The 15426-nt window shown below is 40.3% G+C and overlaps 2 protein-coding genes across 2 annotated transcripts; both read right to left on the bottom strand.

Moving 5' to 3' along the window:
- Positions 1–687: 687 nt before the first annotated feature.
- LOC125240358 lies at positions 688–2864 on the bottom strand. Its single transcript, XM_048148259.1, has 3 exons — positions 2758–2864; positions 1877–2010; positions 688–1176 (listed from the first exon to the last, which is right to left on the bottom strand). The coding sequence occupies exons 1-3, from the start codon at positions 2817–2819 to the stop codon at positions 1034–1036; spliced, it is 339 nt and encodes a 112-aa protein (XP_048004216.1). The 5' UTR covers positions 2820–2864; the 3' UTR covers positions 688–1033.
- A 156-nt stretch (positions 2865–3020) lies between these two features.
- On the bottom strand, positions 3021–14671 carry LOC125240357 (leucine-rich repeat neuronal protein 3-like). The gene is given in 10 exon segments (XM_048148258.1): positions 3021–3133; positions 3136–3205; positions 4245–4452; positions 5016–5215; positions 6843–6964; positions 6967–7039; positions 7323–7537; positions 8729–8881; positions 13054–13119; positions 14524–14671. Coding segments are annotated over 9 exon segments (1215 nt in total). The 5' UTR covers positions 13115–13119; positions 14524–14671.
- Positions 14672–15426: the final 755 nt, after the last annotated feature.

The following is a 15426-nucleotide window of genomic DNA, read 5'->3' as shown; positions in this document are numbered from 1 at the left end:
TTCAAAAAAACGTGTTATTCGCCAAAAATAATAAACCTTTAAATTCAGATTTCTTAGAATAAACAAATCAATTATTTTTGTAGTCGGTACCAGACTGTTCGGCTATATTGCTGTTTGGACCAACCACGCAGACTGGCCCCGACTCCGAAAACGGTGACGGTCTCTCTCGGTTTATACCCGTTCGATCAAAAACAAAATTTTGAATCGGTCCACGTGATCGAGTAACATACATACAAAAAAAAAATTCTGTAATTGAGAACTTTTTTTGTTAAAAAATATACGGAATCAGTGCACTGCAATATTCTATACTCTGTCAAACAAGTATGTCAGTAAATAAGAACAAAGAAAACTATAGGTATCCTTTTCTCTAGCACCCTAAAGAAAAGGATGCATATAGTTTTCTTTGTTCTTATTTACTGACAGACTTGTTTGACAGAGTATCTCTACCGCTCTTGCGTATTGGCGCGACAGAGCCTCAGACATATTATACCTAAATAATATATAACGTATCCGTATACTCGATCATTGTTTGCTTTGTCGCACTTGTAGTAAGTGTGGCAGGGAGATAACACGTATTTATTTATTGTGTGTAAGATGTAAATTGTGGATTAATTCCGGCAAAAATGCCAACTTTACCTACTGAGTAAAGTTGCCACTTTTGACGGTTCCTTGAAAATAAATAACACATTTAACAAATAATACTTTAATTAAACACTTCATATATTACTTTATAACCTAAACTTACGCTTAACATTATCTACGGGAAGAACATGTAATATGGTAAAACTACCACACAAGGTAATGTTGTCAATTTTGCCGTTCGGCACAAAAATTCTTCCCGTACAAAACTTAAATTTCAGACTAGCCCCTTAGTCATAAACGTTTTCTAAAGATACCAAGCCGATTGAATTAATTCGTTTGTCCCTTTCAGACTTACTGGCGTGATAGAAAAAGAAAAGGACAAACGAACTTTATCGGCTTGATAATGATAACTTTAATGGACGTATTTGAATAAGGTGGTAGGTGTTCCAATTTATATATAGTTGTCGTCAGCCGGGGCACGCTTGTAGAAGGCCCTGGACACATCGACGGGACCACGGAAACCGAGCCAGCCGAAGTAGCCGCGTCGCCATAGCAGCATCAGGGACAGCATTATGGGAACTGCTAGCAGAACACCTGGGGACGAAATAAAACTCTTATTTTAACATTTTCTTTATCAAACGAGGAAGAATAATAAAACACCAGGAGCCTAGTGAACCATACAAATTGATCTGCAAATGGCGACGTCTCGTTCAATGATATTAAAGGAATTTTAAACTGAACGCGTCATTCAACTCGACAGGAAACGAGATGAGCTTAAAGCCCGACCGTCATCCTCAATGGCCTACAATTATAGAGATGGAGTGCTGAAGTGCTCAAAATACGCTCGGAAATTTTACCATAAGATTACGGTACGCGAGCCACTTAAAAGCACACCAGAGAGTGGAGCAGCTACACTCTCTTAGAATTCCTTAAAGCTTCGGAACACACAGTCGCTGGGCCAAAATCAGTCATGACAGCATCATCAAGTTTCCCCATAAGACTTACCAATAAGAGTGCCCTAGGACTACTGATGTGCCGACGGAAAGTTTCCAAAATTCTGAAATTTTTCCTTTGGAAAACTTCGGAACCTTTCCAATCTATGTATGGACAACTGTATGGATGTAAAATTTCCATTTTATAAATTTAAATTCCATTATATTTTGTGAAATTTTCCTGAATTTTTCAAGAAATTTAAGATGTTTTTGGAAAGTTTCCGCAACTTGCACATCACTACCTAAGACTATAGTTCCGTTCCACTGGCCGGTGGTCTTTACCTTTACTAAGTAAAACTTACCAATGAGAGTGCCGAGGAGTATAGCTCCGTCCCTCTCTGGCCGGTTGCCGTACTTGTCTACGCATCTCATGTGACTCTTCTTATCGTGGAGCTGTTTCATGGTGAGACCTTTCATCTCGATCGGCTCCTGGCAACTGGAAGAGATGAACAAATGTTGTAGAACATTTTTAGATTGACTGAATCACACGGTAAGCTCAAGAAGGCTTATATTGTGGGTGACCAGACAACGATATAAAGTTACAGAGTGATTAATTGAAGTGTCAAATCTTTGCATAGTGATTTTTGAGGTCAAATGAACAAGTTTTATTGTGGGAACATCCAAGACTCAAGAACAAATGTGTGTCCATCAAACAAATAAATACCCTTGCCAGGATTCGAACCCAGGACTACAGGCTTAGCAGGCGGGGTTAGGCCAGATGGTCACACAGATGTAATGATGAACAGGTAACGATGAGCATTATTGCTAAGTAAAGCGGATCCACCTTGGTACCCAAAGGGGGTCATGTGGTATGCCTAGCCCAGGCCCAGGGGGGGGTCGAGATAACGAGAGAGGTATGAAAGAGGAGTAAAGAGGTATGGAAGATGAAGGCGAATGATAACTTTCACAAGTTTCTCAGACTCGTTGGCTGCCCGACGCTCAACATAAGTGACCAGAAGGTCAACCATCCATTGCGTGGAGCAGTCACATGAGCACGGGTTGTCAGAGACAACTAGGTCAACTAGTGTCTCAACAAACCATCCACTGCGTCACATAGCCAAAGCCAGGGTTCCTCATGAACGTTTAATTTCTGCATAGACTCACAAGATGACGGCGATAGAGAGATATGAAAGAGGGCATGTTTCGCCAACCCCTGGTAAGGACAGGCAAATGATGAACTTACACTAGTTTCTCAGACTCGTTGGCTGCCCGACGCTCAACATAAGTGACCAGAAGGTCAACCATCCATTGCGTGGAGCAGTCACAGAGCACGGGTTGTCCGAGATGACTAGTGTCTCAACAAACCATCCACTGCGTCATATAGCCAAAGCCAGGGTTCCTCATGAACGTTTAATTTCTGCATAGACTCACAAGATGACGGCGATAGAGAGATATGAAAGAGGGCATGTTTCGCCAACCCCTGGTAAGGACAGGCAAATGATGAACTTACACTAGTTTCTCAGACTCGTTGGCTGCCCGACGCTCGACATAAGTGACCAGATCGTCAACCATCCATTGCGTGGAACAGTCACAGAGCCACGGGTTGTCAGAGACGTCAGTTTCTCGACCAGCTCCCAGCGGGAGAGGAGGCGGCGGTCCACTTCTGTGAGGTTGTTGGACTGGAGGTAAAGCTGGAAAATAGAAGGTTATCACTTACATCAGTAATGATTTTGTAAGTAATCTTAATTTTTACCAAGTGGATGGTGGGGTGTTATAGGGGTTTTTATAGTTACATACATACAATCACGCCTGTATCCCATAAAGGGGTAGGCAGAACACATGAAACTACTAAAGCTTCTGTGCCACTCTTGGCAAATAAGGGGTTGAAAGAAAACGAAACTGTGACATTGCAGTGACAGGTTGCCAGACTCTCGCTTACGCCACAATTTAACCCATATCCCATAGTCGCCTTCTACGACACCCACGGGAAGAAAAGCGGTGGTGAAATTCTTAACCCGTCACCACACAGGCAGGTAGTTACATACCCCCTTTTAATAGTCGGCCTGACGAAATTCTCACCCTGCTCATCAGGCCCCGTAGCCGAATGGCATTTCTGCGATGCGGAACGCCGCAGAAATGCAGTCTGGCTCTGTCGCGCCATTACGCAAGAGCGATGGAGATAGATTGCATTTCTGCAGCGTTTCGCATTCGTTTTGGGTTCAGTTTTATAGGTTGCTTAAGGCACTGGTCCCATCGCGAGCTAGTAAGCTATGAGCTATCGGCTACAAAAACGAACAAAAGATAGTCGCTCCCGTGCAAATAAAAGAGACACGGCGATGTTTATAGTTACTCGCCCAGCGGTGAACTATCAATATCGCCGTGTCTCTTTTATTTGCACGGGAGTGCTTATCTTTTGTTCGTTTTTATAACCGATAGCTCATAGCTTACTAGCTCGCGACGGGACCAGTGCCTAAGCGAGTTCTGAGGAAGGGTATTTCTAGTTACATACCTCCTTAACGTTCGGCCAGATAAAGGTGTCGCCCGGGTCATTAGGTCTCGCTAGCGCTTTGGGCGCAATCTCAGCTAGCTTCAGGTTGAAGCTGATGTGTAGCTTGGACAGCGTTGTCACGAAAGCATGAAAAAATCAGCCTAAGATTCCATTTATAGCTGTCTTAAGCGGGTTCTGAGGGTTTTTACCGAGTGGAGCCAAGGGTATTTTTAGTTACATACCTCCTTAACGGTCGGCCAGACAAAGGTCTCGCCCTGCTCATCAGGTCTCGCCAGCGCCTTCGGAGCAATCTCAGCTAGCTTCGGGTTGAAGCTGATGTGTAGCTTGGATATCGTGGTGAGTCCAGCTAGGGCGCCATTGCCGATGCGGCGGAGTTCTGGCATATTACACATGTGCAACTCTTGCAGCTTTCGGAGCATTGGGAAACCTCTGGAAATTGAATGGCAAGGTTTAAGTGAGGAAATGTCGCCAGCAGTGTTGGTACAATGTCTCAAGAGCTTATTTTATATTTCAAAAGCTAGTTTTCATAATAATTTGAATGTAATGAATCTACAAAGTCCAAGTTTTCTTTTTAGATTAGAGAAATGGGCGATAGCTAGACCATGTACACTAGCGTCTAGTGCGTAGCGTCTAGTCGCAACGAGCACTCCTATATTATGCCTGAGGACGGGTCTCCTAAATGTCCAGAAACATGTCGCAACAGTCGCGGTATAATAACGCGAGTACAGATGTAGTGCGAAAAGATTTGCCTTCGTATTGTTACGGAAACGTACGAACGTGTCAGGCTATTTCAGTCAGTCTCAGGACATGTAATATCCTATGACATTATATAATTATTTAGCTGTAAGATTAGCTTTAGTATTACAATATTGTGCGCCGCATCGCGGTGATTGTGATGATACCTCCCTGACATAGCTTTAAGACGATTATACCTAACTCACAATCTGACCCTTTTCGCACTACAACCGTATACTGATTAAGTAAATACTTACAGAGCATCCTCATTGTCCATATCCAGCTCGACAATGGGGTTCTGGTTCAGGTTGAGGTACACCAGGTTCTTGGTCTCCTCCAACTCCTGGGGCACCATGGTCAGCTTGTTGTCACTCAGGTCCAGGTATTCAAGGTAGCGGGGCGTGTGAAGGAACTTGTCTGGGATCTCGGTCAGCTGGCAGGAGCGGAGACGGAGATCCTGGGGAAATGAAATGTTTAAGATTTCTGGACATCATCGTATTGCGTCTTCTTCGTCGAAACCTCATGACTGATTGTCGTGACCTGTACCTATTCGTACCTTGCAGTGCCCTTCACTCAGGTCGATCTTTGGCCTTTCTAGGATCCCAGGGTACGTAGCCGAATGGCACAAACGCTCACGAAACGTTCACGAAACGAAAAGCTCGTAGATATCTATCTCTATCGCTCTTGCGCATTGGCGTTTCGTTTTCGTTTCACGACGCAGAAATGCCATTCGGCTACGGCACCTGTAGCCCAACGCGTCGCATCGTATTGCTAAATCTCGTTGGGTGGGTACGGTGGAGGCAGATTTCCCTGAATACAACGTCAGTGAAGGAAGTGTTGCTTTGAATAGTGACTGCCTGAAAGAAATTGAACTTCACCAAGACGCATGTTTTTGGGCCATGTCATAAAGAGATAGCTCCTGCAGAACCACCATACCAGCCGCACAAAAATTTGGAGTGAGGTCCAGAGACGTTAGCTCCGGCAGATGCTTCAGATCCTGGTTGATGGAGTGGAGCTGGTTGTACACCAGGTTCAGGGTACGTACCTTCAACATAGGCAAGCTAGAGATAGCAATAAGGGTGACTTGATCGATGGTAGTCAGTGGGTTCCCAGTAAGGTTCAATGATGTCTGCTAAGGCAGATGCTCGATTAGATCCTAGTTGAGGAAATGGAACTGGTTCAGGGTACGTACCTTCAACATTGGCAAGCTAGAGATAGCAATAAGGGTGACATGATCGATGGTAGTCAGTGGGTTCCCAGTAAGGTTCAATGATGTCTGCTAAGGCAGATGCTCGATTAGATCCTAGTTGAGGAAATGGAACTGGTTCAGGGTACGTACCTTCAACATTGGCAAGCTAGAGATAGCAATAAGGGTGACATGATCGATGGTAGTCAGTGGGTTCCCAGTAAGGTTCAATGATGTCTGCTAAGGCAGATGCTCGATCAGATCCTAGTTGAGGAAATGGAACTGGTTCAGGGTACGTACCTTCAACATAGGCAAGCCAGAGATAGCAATAAGGGTGACATGACATGATAGATGGTAGTCAGTGGCTTCCCAGTAAGGTTCAATGAGGTCTGCTAAGGCAGATGCTCGATCAAATCCTAGTTGAGGAAATGGAACTGGTTCAGGGTACGGACCTTCAACATAGGCAAGCTAGAGATAGCAATAAGGGTGACATGATCCATGGTAGTCAGTGGGTTCCCAGTAAGGTTCAATGATGTCTGCTAAGGCAAATGCTCGATCAGATCCTAGTTGAGGAAATGGAACTGGTTCAGGGTACGTACCTTCAACATAGGCAAGCCAGAGATAGCAATAAGGGTGACATGACATGATAGATGGTAGTCAGTGGCTTCCCAGTAAGGTTCAATGAGGTCTGCTAAGGCAGATGCTCGATCAAATCCTAGTTGAGGAAATGGAACTGGTTCAGGGTACGGACCTTCAACATAGGCAAGCTAGAGATAGCAATAAGGGTGACATGATCCATGGTAGTCAGTGGGTTCCCAGTAAGGTTCAATGATGTCTGCTAAGGCAAATGCTCGATCAGATCCTAGTTGAGGAAATGGAACTGGTTCAGGGTACGTACCTTCAACATAGGCAAGCTAGAGATAGCAATAAGGGTGACATGATCGATGGTAGTCAGTGGGTTCCCAGTGAGGTCCAGAGATGTTAGCTCAGGCAAGTGCTCAAACAGATCCTGGTTAAGGAGTGGAACTGGTTGTAAGCCAGGTTCAGGGTTCGCATGGAGGAGAGCGGCTCGTATTCTTCGGCGGAGAATTTACCCTGGAACAATGTAACATATTTAAAATTAAGTAGGTATCGAACGATCTAGTGTTAGTCATCAGTTCATCAGTACCGCATTTAGTACGTTATGATATAAGTGCGGAAAAGGAAAAATTCGAAACGAGTGGCGATGAATTCGTTAATGAATTGGTAACAAAAATCTAAAAAATAAAAAAAAAACAAATTTCTTAAATATTTAGGTCTGCCTTACCTCAGTAAGTTGGTCTTACCTCAAAAGCGGGCGGACTAACAGGTCTGCCTTACCTCAGTAAGATGGTCTTACCTCAAAAGCGTGCGGACTGAGTTTAGATGTCAGCCTATTATAACTCAGATCCAGCACCCTCATCTCCTGCAGGTCTCTAAAGCTAGCGTTCTCGATGTCTTCTATCTTATTGTTGGAGAGATTCAGCTCTTCAATGGGCAAGTCCGCCATTATTGAGACACTGGTGATGACATTGTCACTGAGATCTACTAGTGTTGGTTTGATGTCGGTTAATTCTGGAACATTCAGGGGAAACCTTAGGTTAGTCTTACTTAGAAATGCAAGAGGAGTTTCCAAAATGGCGTAAATTCTCATGGTAAGTTTTCGGTATGGTACACAGATGTCATATAAGTATACTATATCTGGGCAACCGAGCTTCGCTCGGTTCTGTTTCGTATCCTTGACATGTGTCGCCATCTAGTTCAAAAATGAATAGTACCTACATCGAGCGAAAGAATTCTCAGCCTTAACAACACAACTACTCCACACGAGATGGCGCGCATTTCGCCACAAAAACTCAAATAGTGTATTTTCTATTCGTTTTAGCCTTGACCTGTGTCGCCATCTAGTGTTTGCAATAAATAGTACTTACATCGACCGAAAGAATTCTGTCTTAACAGTACAACTACTGCACACGAGATGGCGCGCGAAGAAAAACGCATGAAAACTCGAAAATTCGCGTTTTCCGGGACCTAAGGATAAGTTAGACCGATTTTTCACCCCCAAAAACCCCCACATAACAAATTTCTGCGAAATCGTTAGAGCGGTTTCCGAGATCGTCAGTGTAAATAAATAAATATATATATAAATAAATAAATAAATAAATAAATAAATAAATAAATATACAAGAATTGCTCGTTTAAAAGTATAAGATAGATCAAGCAAACGTATCTACTTAGCGTGTCAAATGAACTCAGTAAAATCCTTTCGGTCGTCAATTTGTAAGTTGTAGTCAACAAAAACATTAAAAATACCTCGTTACGTGATATTTGATTGCAACAGCACAAAAATTATGAACGCTCAATGGCATGAGAGTCATGGGATGTCCCATATTTAAATCACAGGCCAGTAACAACTACAGTACAAAATGTGGAATCTTGAGCGTTGTGAGTGTTTCAAGGCACGAAGGTTTGCCACCGAGTGAAACACAAATTTTTTTTATCACACCAACACGAACAAAATACTGAGTATAAAACATCAAACTGAATCAAATCCATCAATTTATTCAATATTTAGGATTCAAATCATCATTTATAAGTAATTCTAACAGCCAGCTTAAGACATCAAGTTAAAATTTGTATGGAATTACTTTGCACTCTTGTGGATAAAATGCAATTTTGCTATCTGTTTTCGAATAGCAAAGATAGCCCTTACCAGTTGGGGTGGAAAAAAAAAATTTTTTTTTTATTAAATTATTTTTACTTTACCTTTCCATTGCTCTAATTTGAAGAAGGCTCCTAACTTCTGATCCTTGCAGTTCACCTTGCCGTCCTTACAGACACAGACGCGGCAGATCCCAGTCTCTTTTGACACTGCGTTCTCTGGTGTGGTAGGCTCTTCTGGTGCACTGGTAGATGCATCTAAAAAAGAGTAGATAATCAAGGATTATTTACATATATTCACTTCACTTTCCTCGGAGGTTTCACTGCATCCTGAGTCACAGGCTTAGACCTAATTCAGGAGACAGAGACTCCTAAGTAGTAAAGCTGATACAAACCTAAAATCAGTAATAACAAGTACTTAATAATGTAACTTAGAATAAGTTTAGTTTCATTGTATTAGGTTTCAAGACAATAAATAATTATTATTATTAAAAAAAATATTAATATATAGGACTAACTTTTGCCCGCTCGCGTTAGAAAGAGACATAACCTAACCACAAAATGAAAATTTAAAAAAAACCCCCGACCGCGACATAGTAGACCGATTTTCATGAAACATAGCTAGGAACACTCCCGACTAATTCAGCTTTCAGACAAATAAAATTAAATCTAAATTGGTTCATTCGCTCGGGAGCTACGATACCACAGACAGACACACACACAGACAGACAGACAGACAGACCGACAGACAGACAGACACGTCAAAATTATAACACCCCGTCGTTTTTGCGTCGGGGGTTAAAAAAAGTAGTCTATGTCACTGTGCATCCCTTCAACTATCTCCACTTAAAAAATCACGTCAATTCGTCGCTCCGTTTTGCCGTGAAAGACCACAGAATATATAATAGTACAAGTACAGAAGGCCCACTGCTTTGATGTTCACGAAATGCCGCCTTTTTAAATGCCTACAAAATTCTAACAAAGAAACGAGCCGCACGTGCGCAGCGTGGGATGATAGGGTTGCCTATGGATTAAAACGAATTAATTCTCAGATAAAATGTTATACTATATATTCAAGTCTTGGGTACTTTCTAGGTATATATACAATACTTATATATTTTTCTTTAAGCCTTCAGCATGATAAGCTTTATTGAACTTTTCCGTGGGACTTAATCAATAAGATCTGTGTAAGATTGTCCTATTTTATTCATGATGTCTATTTAACTATGCATTATTAGCCATTCCACACGTGGACATCGCATATGAACCTTAAAAAAACTCGCGACGTAAAGTAACTGTAGAAAGTGCGAACGTGCGTTCCGTGAGAACACGCGCCACCCCTGATTAGGCCGCGAACTCGCGGCCGCCAGCATGTACTTGTAGCGCGGCGATACAATCGCAGAGTGAGCCGCCCCTGGAAAGACGGACAAACAAACAGACACACACACACACTTTCCCATTTATAATATTAGTATGAATTTTTTACCTCGATTTTTTTAGCGCCACCTATTAAATACTATCATAACTATGATGCCTAAATTTTTTTTTTAAATGTGTATGGAACTTATGGAAGTGATATCATGATTTTAAAATAAAGAAATATGTTATTTGTTCTTATAAAAACTAAAAACACGCAAAAGTATTTGAGGAAAATATGATTTTGGCCACTTCCAGACTGCGAACAGCGCCATCTAGTTTTAAGCCTAAAAGGCCCGTAGATTTCAGGGTTACATTTTTTGGTATGGGCTTTCGGGCTTTGTAAGTCCAATATTAGGTAAATTGTTCTTGATAGAGATAAAGTATACATATAATTACGTTTAAACTAGTGTACCTACGTAGTGTTATATTTGGAACATAACAAATAATTTGAAAAACTAAATCAAAATCGGTTCATCCGTTCGAGCGCTACGATGCCACAGACAGACACACACACAAACAGACAGACAAACAGACAGACAGACAGACATACACACAGACAGACACGTCAAACTTATAACACCCCTTCGTTTTTGCGTCGGGGGTTAAAAATGTTACGAAGAGTAAATAAATACGAGAATTTACCTCACCTGTAATAGTACATTGTGCAACAAGGGGAGGAAGTTGAATATTACTAACGAGAGGAAGTTAAATCGCGACGGCTTGCCGGAGCGATTTAAAGACTCGAGTTAGTAATATTCATACTCCCCGAGTTACACACAATGTTTTTCATCACATTTGAGAGAAAAATACAGAGGAAACAGTCATAAGGCAAAACCTTCAACCGGCGGCGTTGCGACCAGTAGTGTATCTTGATCTACATCAGATTATTCATATTAAATCCATTGTTTTTGATAACAAACACTTTTTGAACGAAAACAAACACGAAAATACTGCATATAAATTAAATGCAACGTTCAATAACCTAACCACAAAATTAAAATTTTGAAAAAACCCCCGACCGCGACCTAGTGGACCGATTTTCATGAAATATGGCTAAGAACACTCCCGACTAACACAGCTTTCAAATAAAAAAAACTAAATCGAAATCGGTTCATCCGTTCGGGAGCTACGATGCCACAGACAGACACACACACAGACAAACAGACAGACAGACAGACAGACAGACAGACACGTCAAACTTATAACACCCCTTCGTTTTTACGTCGGGGGTTAAAAAAGCATTAAATCATAATAATTGAACTAAAATTGTACTTATTTTTATCTGTTGTACTCTCCGTTGCTAGGCAACGGTGGGTGCCTCGCGTACGCCCGCGGTCAAGCGCGAGTAGAGAGCATATTGTCAGATTGTAAATTATAACAAATTATCTGAGTTAAATTTTACGAAATAAATGCAAAACACACTGAAATAATTGTAAAACATAAATAAAATGCATTTTTCATACCGTATAATATATTTTTCTCAAACATGCAATGAAATATTGTCTTTACGTTCCTTAAAATTGGCTGGGAAGTATCGCTTTTTGGGCGCAACAACTCGAGAGGACTGTAAAGGGATTTCATATTATTTTTTAGGCCTAGGCCTGCAAAGTAACTTTTTTAAGTAAGCTGTCAGAACTGTCATGTCACTTTTTTTTTTAATTTTTGTGTGACCTGGATACTTGTCACACTTGACGTTTGAGTGTATTTGTATTTTGTCACTTAATAAATAAAATATTGTCCTTTAGAGCATTTTTTTTTATTTCATTGTATGTTTGAGAAAAGCACTATACATGCCTCGGCGTGAAAATGGATTCCCGGCCTCGTATCCCTATCCGGCCTCGCTCGCACGCTCGCTCGGCCGTATATACCCACTTGGCCGGAAATCCTCATTTTCCCGGCCTCTGATGTAATGTACTATTATAGCTTAATAGTCAAATTTTTGTTGTGCAATAAAAATCCTTGGCAGATTGAAACATCCCCTTTGCCTGAAGTATTGTACGGATTGTATTAATTTTTAAAACTAAATCCATTATTCCCTTGGGAATAAAATAGTACATTATGCTTCAGTACACGTAGACGTAATGATACCTTTAAACAGCAAATGTGATGAAAATACATTTAAGTATTAGGAACAGCTCAAAGTAATTTAAATATTAATTTCAAAATGTGGTAATGTTACCACAGAAGGCAAAGTTGCTACGTTTTATGGTACGTACTAACATTTGATACCTTTAATATAAAACTCGTATAGGAAAATTACATAAAGTTTGCTTGCTTAGTAAAGTAACGAACTTAGCTATCCGCTATCCAGTACAAAAAATCACAATGGGTAAATTATTACTTTTGCTACTCGTCCCTAGATGGCGGTGATATCTGCTGTTGTCACAGAATTACAGTTAAACCAGAATGAGTAGTTAGGTCAAAAAGTGTGTCCACATGAGAGGTCATTGTTTGGGCTGGTGTCCCACCTCATTAACACTGGCAACACGTGCGAGAGGGACACCAGCCCAAACAATGCCCTCTCATGTGGACCGTTTTCGCTAGTCTGATACGATCACCTTTCTGTCTCAGTGATAAGGTTCGATTTAGTATGGCAAAAAATGTGATTCCACAATCTAGTTTAATAATTCTAAATCTATGGCTATTGTGTTAGATTAAAACAGTTCATCTACCCGACAAGAGATGACGCTGAGAGTTTCATGTTACAGAATGTTGGCTTTTCTATATCAGTAAGGACTCATGATAAGCGCAAACTTCCAAATTTATTATTATTATTATATATTGGGGACACCTTAGTTAATTTATATAAGACATTCGGATCTACTGTGTATATCACTACTTTTAAAAAAACTTGTATCTTCGTCTGTCAATGAAAAGAAAATTGTAGTAAGTATGTATGGAATGCATATAGACTTACTGCGTTTTAACTTTGAGGAACAGCTTGAGATACGAGATTTTTTTAAAGTAGTGACGATATGTATTATTAGTTGTGAAATAGTTAAACCACTCACCTTGACAGCTAACGCCAATGACAAGTAACGCCAAAACAAAGCAGGATACGTACCGCCCCATTTTCCCTGAAACAATCGAAGATATTTGACACAACTGACTCACATAGGCTATCGGTATTGATAAGAATAATCAGTGATAATATCTGTTCGTAGAAACACAATCATAGCCCCTAGTGTATCATTCGAAAACGGTATATTTCGTTTAGTGATTGATTTTTTTTTGTATTCGCTAGGTACAAGACTGGTGCTGCCCTAAATTTGCAGGCTATTCTATAGAAAAATAAAGAGTTAGTTCCAATCTAATGGCCGCTACGAGCATTAATGTTAGACATGTCCGGTTTAATTAACCCCCGACGCAAAAACGACGGGGTGTTATAAGTTTGACGTGTCTGTCTGTCTGTGTGTGTGTCTGTCTGTGGCATCGTAGCTCCCGAACGGATGAACCGATTTAGATTTAGTTTTTTTGTCTGAAAGCTGAGTTAGTCGGGAGTGTTCTTAGCTATGTTTCATGAAAATCGGTCTACTATGTCGCGGTCGGAGCTTTTTTCAAAATTTTAATTTTGTGGTTAGGTTATTTATAGCCCGTATAAGACTTACACGCTGTCACTGTATGTACACTATGCAAGTAAAGGTAAGTCAATGTCTTTATCAGGAAACATATTGTATATATAATATGCACAGTTAGCTGCATATATCTATCTGTTTACATAGATATAGTCAGCCTACGATAAGTTTGCAACAATTTTGATAGCCCTGCCTCTGTAAGGGTTAAGTAAAAGTCATCATTTCATGGAATTTTGACGTTTAAAATAACAGTTGCAAAGAACTCATTCATTTCATGGAAGTTGTTTTTGACGTTTATCTAGAAAATCGTAACAGTTTTAAGGTTTCAAACACAATACCGGCGTGGCTGTCAAAATTACAGGTGTGGTTGCAAACATATCGTGAGTTGACTTTAACTACTTACAGTAAAATTTTTAGTATCTATCCAGGCACCTTATCTATTTTATTGCTATTTCATTCACACTTGCACTTGACAATATATTTGTCAGTAAAGTAATAAACTGAAACACTAAGGTTAGCGAATACAGGGTACGTAGCCAAATGCAAATCGTAGCCAGCTATCCCTATCGCTCTTCCATATTGACGCAAAGAGACAAACAGACAGACAGACACGTCAAACTTATAACAACCCGTCGTTTTTGCATCGGGGGTTAAAAATGTATGAAAACATTTTGCAAAGACAATTTAAAATGGCGTCTGAGAAACCGATTTATACTAAACTAGCGTTTGCCCGTGGCACTTAAAAAATCACGTCAATTCGTCGCTCCGTTTTACCGTGAAAGATAGACAAACAAACAGACACACACACTTTCCCATTTAAAATATTAGTAAGGATAGTATCACTTACAAGTATTATTTTATTACTCAGTGATTTAATTAATTTCTCAAAAACAAAGACGAACTCACCTTTTAAAACCTAATAATCACAAAAACATAAAAAAAGCACTTAAACTACTAGTTTCTCACGCAAACGAGTTATGCACATATAGACAATCGGTACACTGACAAAATGGTGGCTATCTTATCAGTGTTATCATTGGGCGAGGCCTTATCAGTGCTGAAGAGATATAAACAGGTATCTGCATTTATTGTCACTCTTGGGTCAAACGCTATTAATATCTATTTATGAGAAACTTACGTCTTTGTAAATAATTCTTATCATTCTTTTGAATAACTTGGTGCACAGAATATGTCACGGCTCAGGAAATAGAGATGTGAATATTATAAATAATATCAGCACGGGAAGCATGGTCGCGCGATAGACGATAAAATAGCAGGCCGTCCCTATCGCACTATTAGTAAGTGCGATAGGGACGGCCAGATGTTTTATCATTTATCGCGCGACCATGCTTCCCGTGCAGGGTACAGTCACCGGCATAAATAAGGGTCCCCCACATCTAGCGTCTCGCGATCGTAGCGTCGGGCCAACTGTATGGCAAAGCCTGACAGTACAAGCTTAGTTTGGGGCTAAGTTTATCTGTGTAAGGTGTCCCCAATATTTATTTATTTAAAGATAATTCACCAACAAAACAAGTGTAACAAAGAGTCAAATCTGATACAACCCCTCACTAGATAGAATTACGGATTACTACAAAAAAAACTCTTTCAATTTATTATGCATTAACTCCAATACCAAGAAATAACAAACCTCAACTCTAATGGTTCTACTTTAAGTCTAAAATGTCAATTAATCTTATTCATACTTACGCTCATTTATAAAACTTACTATACAAATTTACCTAAATCTATAAAGTATTAACTACAATGACAAATCCTAACTAATTTCAACCCTATCACTATTCACATTTC

This window comes from Leguminivora glycinivorella, chromosome 27 (assembly GCF_023078275.1).
Source record: "Leguminivora glycinivorella isolate SPB_JAAS2020 chromosome 27, LegGlyc_1.1, whole genome shotgun sequence".
NCBI lineage: Eukaryota > Metazoa > Arthropoda > Insecta > Lepidoptera > Tortricidae > Leguminivora > Leguminivora glycinivorella.
This window is presented reverse-complemented; position numbering and strand designations above follow the sequence as displayed.

Bases quoted from the DNA above. Each gene is read 5' to 3' on its own strand.
- LOC125240358 (XM_048148259.1), bottom strand. From the start codon at position 2,819: ATGGTTGACCTTCTGGTCACTTATGTTGAGCGTCGGGCAGCCAACGAG. The intron at 2,011-2,757 runs GTAAGTTCATCA...CATCTCTTCCAG, and splicing joins AACGAGTCTGAGAAACTAGT to TTGCCAGGAGCCGATCGAGA. The intron at 1,177-1,876 runs GTAAGTTTTACT...TTTCGTCCCCAG, and splicing joins ACTCCTCGGCACTCTCATTG to GTGTTCTGCTAGCAGTTCCC.